The 12,366-nt window shown below is 41.0% G+C and overlaps 1 protein-coding gene across 3 annotated transcripts; it reads left to right on the plus strand.

Moving 5' to 3' along the window:
* Window positions 1-7,751: 7,751 nt before the first annotated feature.
* Window positions 7,752-11,374, plus strand: LOC117139887 (peptidoglycan-recognition protein LA). 3 transcript variants are annotated; one of them, XM_033302563.1, is made up of 6 exons: window positions 7,770-7,844; window positions 8,019-8,336; window positions 10,095-10,316; window positions 10,369-10,604; window positions 10,900-11,106; window positions 11,163-11,374. In XM_033302563.1, exons 2-6 carry the CDS (start codon window positions 8,039-8,041, stop codon window positions 11,304-11,306), a joined length of 1,107 nt encoding a protein of 368 aa, XP_033158454.1. In that variant the 5' UTR covers window positions 7,770-7,844; window positions 8,019-8,038; the 3' UTR covers window positions 11,307-11,374. The 3 variants fall into 3 exon arrangements, with proteins under 3 accessions (XP_033158456.1, XP_033158454.1, XP_033158455.1); XM_033302564.1 differs by lacking the exons at window positions 7,770-7,844; window positions 8,019-8,336 and adding an exon at window positions 9,440-9,780; XM_033302565.1 differs by lacking the exons at window positions 10,900-11,106; window positions 11,163-11,374 and having other exon boundaries at window positions 7,752-7,844; window positions 10,381-10,473.
* Window positions 11,375-12,366: the final 992 nt, after the last annotated feature.

Here is a 12,366-nt window from a genome sequence, read left to right on the forward strand (position 1 = left end):
AGGCAAGCAAAGCAAAGCTTGCGGCTGAGCTAATCAATCTCGTGGCATGTCAGCCAGTCAATTTGTGAGCATGTGTGAGTTCATATGTGCTCGTGTGTGTGTGTCTATTGTAGCGCTTGTAAGAAGTTAGTCTAATTAAATAAATAAGTGCATGTGATTTATTTGCCAGACGCAACAAAGCAAAAACCCAAAAAAAACCAGGCAAATGGAATAACAGATAGAAGACGAGAGCTTATTGATGTTTATATTTTTGCTCCATACCGTTCTGTCTCCCAATTTGCCCATAAATCCATCTCTGTCTCTGGCCTAATTGAATGATACAAATTTCATGACAACCAATAGGATACCATGACAAAATTATATATTAGACTGGGGGGATTTTGGGAAAATAATTAGCGCAGGCCTAACTTATGGTTGTATTTTTCCAATTGAATGTCACTAATTACAAAAAATAGCTGCCTATCAGTATTTATCAAAATACCAAACTGTCACAAATATCTGTTACATTTTTTAATTTATTTCTTTGATTTAATCAATTTATTTAAATTCTTCACATACAATAGACATTTTTTTTTTCATATTGAAAATGCACTTTAGAAAATTTGTATGCATAATATTTCAATTTTAATTATGACAATTAATCGCATTTAATTAGTTCTGGGCTTAATGGCAAATTCTTGAAAAGCAAGTGTCAATTCTAACTCATATTGTCACTAAATAAATTGATTTTAAAATCATGGTAAAAACATTATTTGGTACACCAAAAGTGCATTGAGTTTTAAGAGTATTATGCTCTTGAACCAGAATTAAACACTTGGTCCGAGCTTTAAAATGAAAGCCATGACTTTAAAACTTGGCCATTTTGATCTGCTTTATTTAAATTGACATAAAGTCTCGACAAACACATTTAATTTCAAACGAAATGCGTAATTCTTAGAAACCCTGAAATATGAAATATTTCTTAGAAATATAAATGAAAGCCAAAATATTTTAAGGTCTTTAACATTTCAAGCTCTGATTAAATTTCTTATACCGGACTTGGTTATTAAGGCCACAAATGGCTATATTACTTTGGGCCCTTTCCCACTTGGACTGTAGCCGTTAATTTGCCAGCCATGCCAGACACGCCCCCACAGAAAAGCGTAGAGGCGGTAGAAAGGGCGCTGGCCACAGGATGAGCGACCATGCCCACATGCTGCACAAAGGATTTAATGAATTTTGTAAATTTATTAAAGCCGCACGCATTGCAACCATGGGCAACCTTTCGCCGCTTTTTCGCCTTGCAGTTTCTGCGACAGACGGCCAACATAACAACAGCAACAACAAGAACAACCACGAGAACAACAATGGCGAAAAATTTAATTAATTGCAGTCCAGTAGGAGGAAAATTGCAGCATCAGGATCAGAAGGTCCTGGCTGCTGGCGGTTCCTGGCATTCCAGTGGAGCAAATACTACACCAGCGCCAACAGCAGGAGCAGCAGCACTACCACCAGCGACAGGAGCAGCAGGTTCGCCTCTCGGCAATCAGCGGGGGCGGGTCAAATCGGCATGGCCTAATGATTTTCCTGTTATGCCAGCGTTGAGCCAAAGAAAACATAATGAAGCCAGACAGAAAGAAAAGATGGTCGGGAATTTGGAACAAAATCGTTTCGTTTGGGCACAAGGATAACGACAACGACAAGGACTTCATTACCAAATTGAGCGGCGACTGCCATCGATGTACTGTACTCAGCTATGCTGTGTAGACTGTGTAGACTCTGTCGTTTCCGTTTCCGGCTGCACTGACTGACCGAAGGAGCAGCTGCACCAATACCAATGCGCTAGCGAGCATCCTGCTGATGGCGATTTATATAAAGATATAAACGTGGCCGAGCAATCAAGCGGCGATGGCGACGATTTCCTCTTCGGACTCAGTGCTTTCAGTGCTCTTCCTACGCGCGAATTTCGCCGACGGGCTTAAATATCGCCTCCGAAAAAATCCATCAAAATCTTTGCCGACTCTTGAGGCCATAAACTTGTGATTGATACCGAATTTAATCAACTCGAGCGCATTTGGCATCGTATCCCATTTCGGTATTCTTCTTTTTCGGCTTTCCTGTCGGCCGCTTCTTATATTTTTAATTTACGCCTCGCAGCACGATTCTGCATGGCTTATCACAGAGATTGGCAAACGGTTCTGCTTCAGTGCACTTCAATTAGTTGGTCCTGCCGGAGAATACGACACCAGAAACCGGGACGGATCATCCGTCCGGCGTTCACTTTTTGTGGGACGCATCCGCGGACATGGTACGTATTTATTTCTATGATTACTTGTCCTTTACAGCGAGGAAAAATGTCATTGTTATGAGAAGTAGGAAATTACTTATCTAAAAATTCGTATTTAATAAATATTTTATCCCACATAAATACTTCCGAAATGTAACTCTGTTTATATGTTTATATACAATATTTTAAAGATCCAATTTGTGGTTCTTAAATATTGATGTATCATTAAAATGTTTCTTTTAATTTCATATTAATTTTTGATTTCAGTAGAATGAAACAATGTATAATTGAAAAATTTTTCCTCGTGCATTATATGTTTTTTCTCTGGCCTTGTTGTGGTTTTCATTTTCAATATGCACAAAAAAAAGGCACAGAAAATTCCGGATGTTCATCAGCCAAATGAGGAGCACGCTGGCCAAGAAGAAGACGCAGAAGACCAGTGGAGAAGCGGGAAATGCTTTCACTCCGATTTGGGCCGGGGTCAGGGGTCACGGGTGGCGGCGAGTTGAGTCGAGAAGGTCGCTGCGCTTACAAATTTCAATTTGACTAAAATTGGTTGACACACATTGCAGCAACTGCAGTGCACTCTCTTTTTATTTTCCAGCTACTTTGTATGTGTGCCAGTGTGTGCGCACCGCCGAAATATTCATGCAAATGCACTTAAAACATTTTAAAAGCGTTTCTGCGGTTCAATTTGCATAATTCCAGCCACACTCACACTGTAAAAATGCACAACATTTTACCACTAATGGTGCATTCACCCATTTGTGCGAGTGAGCCTGCACTCTCGCACACATGTGCATACATTTAATTATCGAAATGGCAACCGTCCCGCCCTCCGCCCCTTTTTGCCGACTTGAACTACATTTCAGTGAAATTGACCAGAAGCAGACATTAAATTGCACGTGGCCAGTAAGCGGAGAAAGGCGCCTCAGTGTCCCAGTTGCCAGGATTGCGACAAAAGGACACAGGACTTGATGAAATCGGCCAAATCGTAAACAGTGCTGCCGCAACCCAATTAGGCATAGTACCAAGTTTATTAAGCTTAGCTGAATGAATGAATGAAAATAAAATTGGAATGCTGATTTGTACCTGGGATCCAATTCGTTTAAAACAAATTAGTAGTAAAATGTAATTTTATCAGAATTCAGATTGATGTATACACCATTTCTGTATAAGCATATCAGTTTCATAAGTAGTTATATTTTATCTTTCATTGAAATAGGATTTCTGCAGACTAACATGTTCTGGAATGCCATAAACCACCCCTCATTATGTATGTTAAAATTTAACATTTTAAGGATGACCATGTAATTGTGGATTCAATCCTTATGCTAACAGGCTAACTATACATTACTGTTATGTTGCCATAAACACCCCTTTGTGGATGCTAGAATCAGAACAGCGCAACCATAAACAACCCCTACATGTGGATCGATAGATATAACATAACATGGGAACAGAATGTCAGGATGTTTCATTACACTAACATTTCCGTTACACTTTCCCCGCCACTTGTACACAAGAAGTGTTCCCATGTTAATGCAAGTGCTTGTCGCTGTTAAAAAGAAATAACATTTAAATACTAGAGTTTATTATGCATATGTATGTGTACTTATGTGGCGTCCTTTAAACAGCTCAAAAATTATACAAAATCATTAGACAAAATACGAAGCAAGCTAACCAAAGTCACGCACCAAAGTCTGCAAGTACTTGTGATAATTGTGAGAAAAGCTGCGGGAGAAATTTACTTCGACACGCAGTGCATTTGGAAAACAGTTGCTTAAATGCCGCAAACCAAAACTCAGATAGCAGAAGAATGAAATAGGCACACAGACACACGCTTCATATTGCAACTGGGTTCCGTTTCTGCACGTTTCTGACACACATGCAACCCACTGAGCAGCCACCCCACTCCGCCCCACTTCAGCCCACCCATCTCAGCCCAACTGCCACCCACTCGCGCGCTTGAGCTCAATGGTGCACCACAAAACGCGCAGCCAATACGCCCGCGGGTCTATGGTAACTTGGGATCAGAGGGGTATTGGGATATGGGAATTGGTATCTATGTTAGTGCTGCACAAACAAAAAAAACTGTGAGGCTTTGGCTGACATAAAAGAATAAACTTTATTCATATGAGAACTAAGCTACTTAAGAACTCCTAACATAATAATATGTATAAGAGTATATAGTATAGAGTAAAGATATGAATATCTCCGATTAATACCACTTAATAGTTATATTTTATACTATTTCAAAAGAATAATATGTTTTCCAATGATTGACAGCATTTTTCTGCGAAGTGCACTTGGTATTGGAATGGATGCCAACTAGCACGCGAGATATTGATGTGCGCAAAATATGCCAAATATCAGTGAGGAGGATGGCCCATACATTATACAATACACACATGTGCACGAGTGTGAGTGCTGCCAAATCAAGCGCAAGCCCAAAAGTAGCAACAAATAAAATTTTATGCGCTGCGCGAAAAGTTTTCCTTTTGCATAACGCCCAGCAAATCCAACAACGGCCACAACAGGAGCATCATTGGGGAAGGCAATGGCAATTTACATGTACAATGCAAAAGTTTCGATTTTATTGTGTGGGAGTGGTGGGGGTTTTCAATTTTTTCTTGTTTTTCGAAACGGGGTGGTGTGTTTTTGAATGGGTTGGGTAGGGTTTCTGGTTGAGATGTCTGATTCTGTTTGTTTTTACTCTGACAGCCATAGGAGATCGAAAACGCACATACTCCATACTCCTCCACATTCAGCGTTCCACGATAAACACAAAGGGCAGAAATATCGAGCGATTGCCGCTGCCGGCGGTTGCCAAAAAGTCAAAAATAGTTTCGAAACGCCATTTGTTGTACTTATTTTGGGGAATGCCAGTTAAGTGGAGGGACTTCATTTGCCATTACACACTCGAAAACACAACCTGAATGAACTTTTCGATGTCGATTTTAAATGCTTAAAGGCTTTTCTTGGGAGCATTTTCTGTAAAGACTCTGCTTAAAGGCATATTAAATATTTTATTGCTATATACAGAATATTGATTTTGATGTTCGATACATTACATCTTTTCTTTACAAAACTACAAAGTCATCAGATTTGCTATTTGTAGAATTTCCCCAATGATATAAAGAGATTGAATTGAGCTTTTTGGAAGCCAGATAAATTGTTAGCAATTTCAAGCATGAAACGCATCGCATTCTACTTATGCACATCCACTCAAGCCGAGATGGATGCACATACATACTATATGCACTCTAATGTAGTTTATAACCACAATTTAACATGGCCAGCTACCGCAGATGCGGTGCACTGCCTTGGCTATATCTAATTTGCATACTGTCTGGGTCGATTATAATACTGATGCTGGATTCCGGGCGCATACTAATCAATTGGATTGTTGAGTGCCAATCAGTTCAGCATTAAGATCAGCCATGTTGCTGGTTCTACTATTAAGGGAAAACAATGATAGAGCTTGTGCTAAATGTATCTGAAATCTTGAACTCGAACTTCTACCAGTTTGCAGAATCGCCTTTGATGAAGCTGTGGCAAGGGCCTCCAAACGTATTAGCGCACCCATGACAGTTTAAGTTTCCACAGAGCCATTTTTTGTGCTGCGCTTTTCGTTGCATATTTCAGGGCGCCGCTGCCCATTGCTCTTGTTGGCCAGGAAACACAGCGAACTGCCAAATGGCTTGCGCAAAGCGGAAGAAAAACTAAAACAAATGTCAGTCGTAGTTGACGCGTTGCCACCGACCACCAGCCACCAGCCACTAGCCACCGGAGCGGTTCCAGAGCCTCCCCAGGATTCGCCCTTCCACACCACCCCCCATCCTGCCCCTTGATCCCTGCCAGCGAAATGCAAATGTCATTTGCAGTTGACACTTGACTCAGCACTTCGCACTGTCCTAGGGCACTTTGGGGTTTTCACCTGCGTCTTTGCGCCCGGTTTCCCGCTTTGCCCCAAACCCACCCCACTCCATCCTTAACCATTTACTGCGTTTGGTGGCACAATGGCTGCGAGACTCACACCCCCGCAGACAGCTGGGTGAATAAAAGAAAGTAAAATAAAACAAAAGTTGGGGACTAGCTCGAAAAAAAAAAAAACATGGGGGCAAGCTGGGGGAATAGGGTATGCGGCAAAGGGGTGCGAGAGGAGGGGTCGACTAATGCCAACTGAACATGAATAAAGTCGTGGCCCCTTGGGAAGCTGCTACCGCTGCCATGTCGTCGTTATTCTCGTGGTCGTCATTAGGAGGGCAGACGTCAAAGTATGCGCTTTGTTTTTGCTGCGTGCCATGCAGCGTGTTAATAGCCAGGCACCGGGCTCCAAGCCACAGCGAGAAATTACCCCCACCTTGACTGGCAATTTGAATAAATAAAGCATTTGAAGGAAAACTATCAAAAAATCTTACAAAATTTAAGTTCTTTGATTCCTTTATGTTCCTATTACTCTAATTTGAAGTATTTGTATGCATATATAAATATATATTAGATTTCGAGGGAAGCTAATTCTATGCCAAATTCTCTCAGTGTATTACCGTGAGGCATGAAACCGCTTCCCGCCCGAAAGCCAAAAAGACCAAGTTGACATAGTCTGGTGGATGGGTGAGAAGGGGCGTGATGAGGGGCCGTGGCGGTTCACGTGGACCCAGAGCCACGGCAAAGTCAAGTGCTGCAGTTGCCGTCGTGTGGCGAAAGTGAAGCTTGCACAGCGTGCAGCGAGTGGCTGACATCTCGTGTGGCTGTTGGTTGAGCGTTGAGCACATTAAATTGATGCACTTGATAAGGATTACAAAGAAGGGGTGGTTAAAAAAGAACACGTATTTAAAAAAATTGCACAATAGTAAGCATTTTGTACTGCAGCCAGAATTAATTCAAATTATAATTCTACTCTTAGAATATTTATATTTATTGAAACATTTATAAATTTAAATGTTTCCATTATATTGGAATATAAGGGGGTCCAACGTTGCGTATGCGTAATTAAAACGCCACCTGTTCGGCTGTTCATTGAACTTGACAAAAAGCTTTGACTGCCCTTGCTTATGCTAACATCCCCAAGAGGGCGACACTTAGAGCTCAGTTTAAAATATAAAATAAATAAATGCGTTATATTTATCAAATTTTCCTATTAGAACATAACTATTAATAATTAAATTTATTTTCCATATAAGCTTCAAGTACTTTTCCACTAAATTCAAACACTGTATGCAAATGAAAGCCAGTCATAGGCCTGCAATTAAATTTAAAAAAATGCATGATAAACTTAAAAAAATTTCCCAGCTCAACTGATTTTCATGTCATGACTATTAAAAAAAACCGGAGAGTGAGTGCCAATGGAATCACAATCACTATAGTGCCGAGTAAGCGAGCCACGAGAGAGGATTCGATATTTTGTTTACTTTTCAGTTTCATCCCCACCGGCTGAAATGCAACTTTGAGCAGTTGTCGTTCGACTGGCGCGCCAGCTACGTACTCCGGAAAGAGTCACGGATTTTCAGAGACTTGATCATCTGAGATCGATATATTTGAGTAGAAAAACAACACTTTTCAAAACATAAGCCAGGTCAGGTTTGTGCACTTTTCATATGGTATTTTAAAAAGCAAATAAAAGTTATTATCGGCAATTACGTTGATGTATTCCTAAAACAAATAAAAACCAGGAGATAAGTGGCTCTATAAACAACTAATTTTATGGAAAACCCATAATTTAACGAGGCATAACAAATGATATTTTTAGCAATCCAAGCCAAATCCGCAATGTTTGAGGAGAACAATAACCCTACCACCGATAATTCGCTGTGGACACTCCAGGGTCGTCAAAGACCGAGTCCCGCCCAAAGGTTACACAATCTCACCTCCGGCGGCTCAACGACCTCATCCTCCGGCCTACCGCTACCGCAGAATATCTTCACGAATCCAGCTATCCAGCCGTCCAGCGTTATAAACCTCAACCACTCCACCGACGTGGTAATCGGTCCCATGACCCAATACCAGGGACCGGTATCCATATACTATATGGATTATATGGAGGCACACGCCATGCAAACGGCCGCAGGTGAGTCCCCGATCCTGAATGCAGTGGAAAATTATAGTTGTGAGCGGGAAAATTAAACCAACAATTAATTAATAAAATTAACATATTTCTAGTGTATAACAATATAACAATAATATACGAGAATAATTATATTTTTTTGCAAATACAACTATTCACTTTTTTCTCAATGTTTTTAAATTGTGAGCTAAATAGTGCAGGGTGCTGAATTTTACCCAAATAAATAAGTTTTTTTTGGCAAATTTAAATTATTTTAACAAAATATATTTATTTTCGAAACCGGTTGTTTTAAATTTATTACGATCACTTGCCAGATCGTGGTTAATTTCGATATCAGCAAGTCTTGATTCGTGATCTGATTACTAATAAAGTGATTTATTACGATTTCACTTGACAAGTTGAATTTGTTGAATACGACAATTGCATGTTCTAAAGATCTTGTTAAAAATGTTAAATAAATTAAATTAAATATGTATAATCCGTTATGGATAATTAGTTCCACAACTCGATCGACCACCATTGTTTGGCTATGGGGTCAATAATTTAGCGAAAGAACAGAGCGAATGAGTGAAAAACCAAGGTAATTGCAATGCAAATAGCGTGGCGGGATTCCCGGAATCCCCGTACAAATAAAAAGTCGGGATCTCAAGCACCAAGAGAGCCAAGAGAGCACTCAACGCTCAGTTGCACTCGGTGGTGGAGAGAGAGCTACTATCTCCAGTGTCCAGTGTTTGTGGATCAAACTTTAGCCACTTGCGATGCACGGCGCATATTGCGCATACGTCACGTAGTACGGAAGAGCGAAAGGGAGAGAGAAATACGAGAAGTAAGAGTGCAAAGCGTGAGTGTGTAACAAATGTGATATGCCAAAACAGCAACAAAAGGCCGGCGATATCATGACGCACCCTTGCCGCCCCCTCAAAACCTCTCTTCCAACCGCACCCCCCCGAAAACTCAACCCCTCGCCATTCTTCACGCAAGCAAACACAAAACATGTCAACCCAAGGGTAGAGCGAGATGGCTGCCTTCCAGCGCATTTGCCATTCGTATGTCTGTTTCTCTTTCTGTTCCATCGACAGCTGCGCCGCATTTCAGTTGTTTGTGCGACGGGTTCAGGTGCGGTGGCGGTACCAGTGGCACTCCGCCGTCCGATTATCGGTCAAACCCATTGTGGCCACATTATAAAACAATCAATTTGCAGACCACCGCTGTTCCCAGTATTTGTGCAGCCACTTAGTTATGACACTTCCGATGACTCAGTGGTCAATTACTCATAATAGATATATAGGCTTATAATGCCGTGTGTTGTGTACCAATAACAAAAAAAGGTGTGATAAGCTCAGTGGATCGAGTGCCATGAAACTGCTACTAAAAGTTCACTCGGAACGCACGGCGCGCAGAAGACGAACTCCCGAGCCCAGTTTAGCCCACTCCCGGGATTCATCAAGTACATACATAGTATATAGTATCTACTAATAAAATAGATTTACTGAGCGCTTTCACAGGCTTAACTAGATCCGTGTTTTCCTACACTGAAAAAATATTTAGAGGCCCGAAAAATATTTGCAGCTACGAAAATAGCTTTAAAGCGTTTTAAAAAACACTGTTGTTATAGAAATATAAATGCTTTTGATATGCAAATCCGTAAAATGTTTCCAAAACATTTTAAGTCAATATCCATTTAAATCAAATCCATTGAAACGATACAATTTCTTGCCTTTTGTGAATCATATGCTAATTGATTGACTTTCGCTAATTAAGGAATCAACAGCAACAATGCAAATGGTAATGGCAACGCCAATCGAAATCGTGATAAGTCGCCATCCAGGCGGGTCACCCGGAACACCATCCTGCTGATCACGCTGATCCTGCTGGTCCTGGCCACCGGATTGGTTGTGCTCTACGTGGAACTCAATCGACCCAAGCCCGAGTTGCCCAGTAATAAAGCCATCTACTTTGGCAACAACTACGACCACCAAACGTGTAAGTGGATGGGACATGTATAATCCTTATAGCCAATTCACCAATTCTACAGTTCCGAATCTAGGAAACGGCCATCTCGTCGTCGACAGAAAGCAGTGGGGAGCCTCGAAGACCTCTCATGGTCTGACCATTCCCCTGAAGCGACCCATTCCTTACGTCCTTATCACCCACATTGGAGTGCAGTCCCAGCCCTGCGAGAACATCTACAAGTGCTCCATCAAGATGCGCACCATTCAGGATTCAGCCATTGCTGAGAAGAGTCTGCCGGACATTCAATCTAACTTTTATGTAAGTATTTTTAACACAAGCGAATTAATATATTAATTTCTTGCAAAAGTGACTAAAAGTATGCAACATATAATAAGTTATGCACTCTTTTACACGCCTTATTGGGAAACATAGTCCCTAAAATAAGTCTTATATAATTATTTTTAAGCTTTAACAAACAAATTTCTTCGAGTGTAGTAGGGAAAAGAAATCCCAGCGCGTGCATTTGTGTTCCCGGCACGTTCACGTGCCATTTTGGGCATTTCGCTTTCCGCTTACGCAAATTGTCAAATTTCCAAATTTTTGTTTCGACCAGGTTTCGGAGGAGGGCAACATCTACGTAGGCCGCGGCTGGGACTGGGCCAACACGTATGCGAACCAGACATTGGCCATTACCTTTATGGGCGACTACGGACGGTATAAGCCCGGTCCCAAACAGCTGGAAGGTGTCCAATTTCTGCTGGCCCATGCAGTGGCCAATCGAAATATTGAAGTGGACTACAAGCTAGTGGCGCAAAATCAGGTATAACTATATACCCAACTATCTTGAGACATTATACTTAATGGAATACTTTGCAGACTAAGGTGACCAAGAGCCCGGGTGCATATGTCTATCAAGAAATCCGGAACTGGCCGCACTTCTACGGCTGCGGCATGGACGAAGCACCGGCATGCGGCATCGAATTGGGCATGAAAACGGAATCGTGGGACGCCAAGCAGTAGCTACAGACTTTCCTACCACCTAAGTGTATCCAAGCACAAATTGTATTTAATACATATACTAAGGCGAATTGAGCTTTCTTTTAATCGGTTATGCTGGCTTCGAAAACTCAGTAAACCGGTTGGGAGCAAGCGGTTTACTTTTAGTATAGAGCAGATATGGGTATCTCTCTCTCTCTCTCTCTCTCTCTCTGGAGCTCTGTTTGGTTTTACTGTCGCTCAAAAAGCTGGAAATTCCCAAGCCGCAGTCAACCTCTATCAGTGCCAATACCAGTACCCCTTTTATTCCCCCATAGACTTAAAACACTCATGGATCTTGTGGATGTGTGTGTGTAAATATATGACAGCCTTTGTGCGCCAGTACAACATCATTATCGGTAGCTTCACTTCACTTTATATAGACGATGTTGTGATCGCTGTGGCTGCCTTTGTCATTTATCTGCCTTTCGTGCATATACAGTGATAATAATGATGTTTTATTTTTGTTATCATATGGAGTCATTACTATCCTATTTACAGGAAGATTGGTAATGGCACAGAAATATTTATAAAATGAAATGGATATTTGCCAATAATACCTGCTAGCACCACCGACCTTCAGTTCAAAGCCCTCAACAGAGAAGTACGTTCGATGATTTATAATGGAGTGCCTTTTGTTTTTAAGTTTAAGTTTTTAGCATGCGCATTAAATAATGAGCTAAAACTATGACGACATGGAAAGCTAATAAATGAGTGGGTGTGTTTTTTAACCCTCTTTTCATCAATGACCCAAAGTCCAACCTGCCCAAAAGAGTGACGTACATTCATTGACTAATTAATCCCACGGCGCCTTGAAATAAAAAAACAAATTATACCTACTCCGCGGAACGAATTTTTGGCAAAAACAATGAAGAGAGTACGGCACGTGTAGACCAAAAAGAAGAAAAAAACACAAATGCGAAGAGGGAACCAAAAAAGTAAAAATAATTAATAATAATTAAGTAAAGAAAATATGTAGAGGTAGGTATATAAAAAGAGCTATGGTGATTGATTTCGCAACTGTTGTAAAGAAATTATTATCAGC

Source organism: Drosophila mauritiana, chromosome 3L (assembly GCF_004382145.1).
Source record: "Drosophila mauritiana strain mau12 chromosome 3L, ASM438214v1, whole genome shotgun sequence".
NCBI lineage: Eukaryota > Metazoa > Arthropoda > Insecta > Diptera > Drosophilidae > Drosophila > Drosophila mauritiana.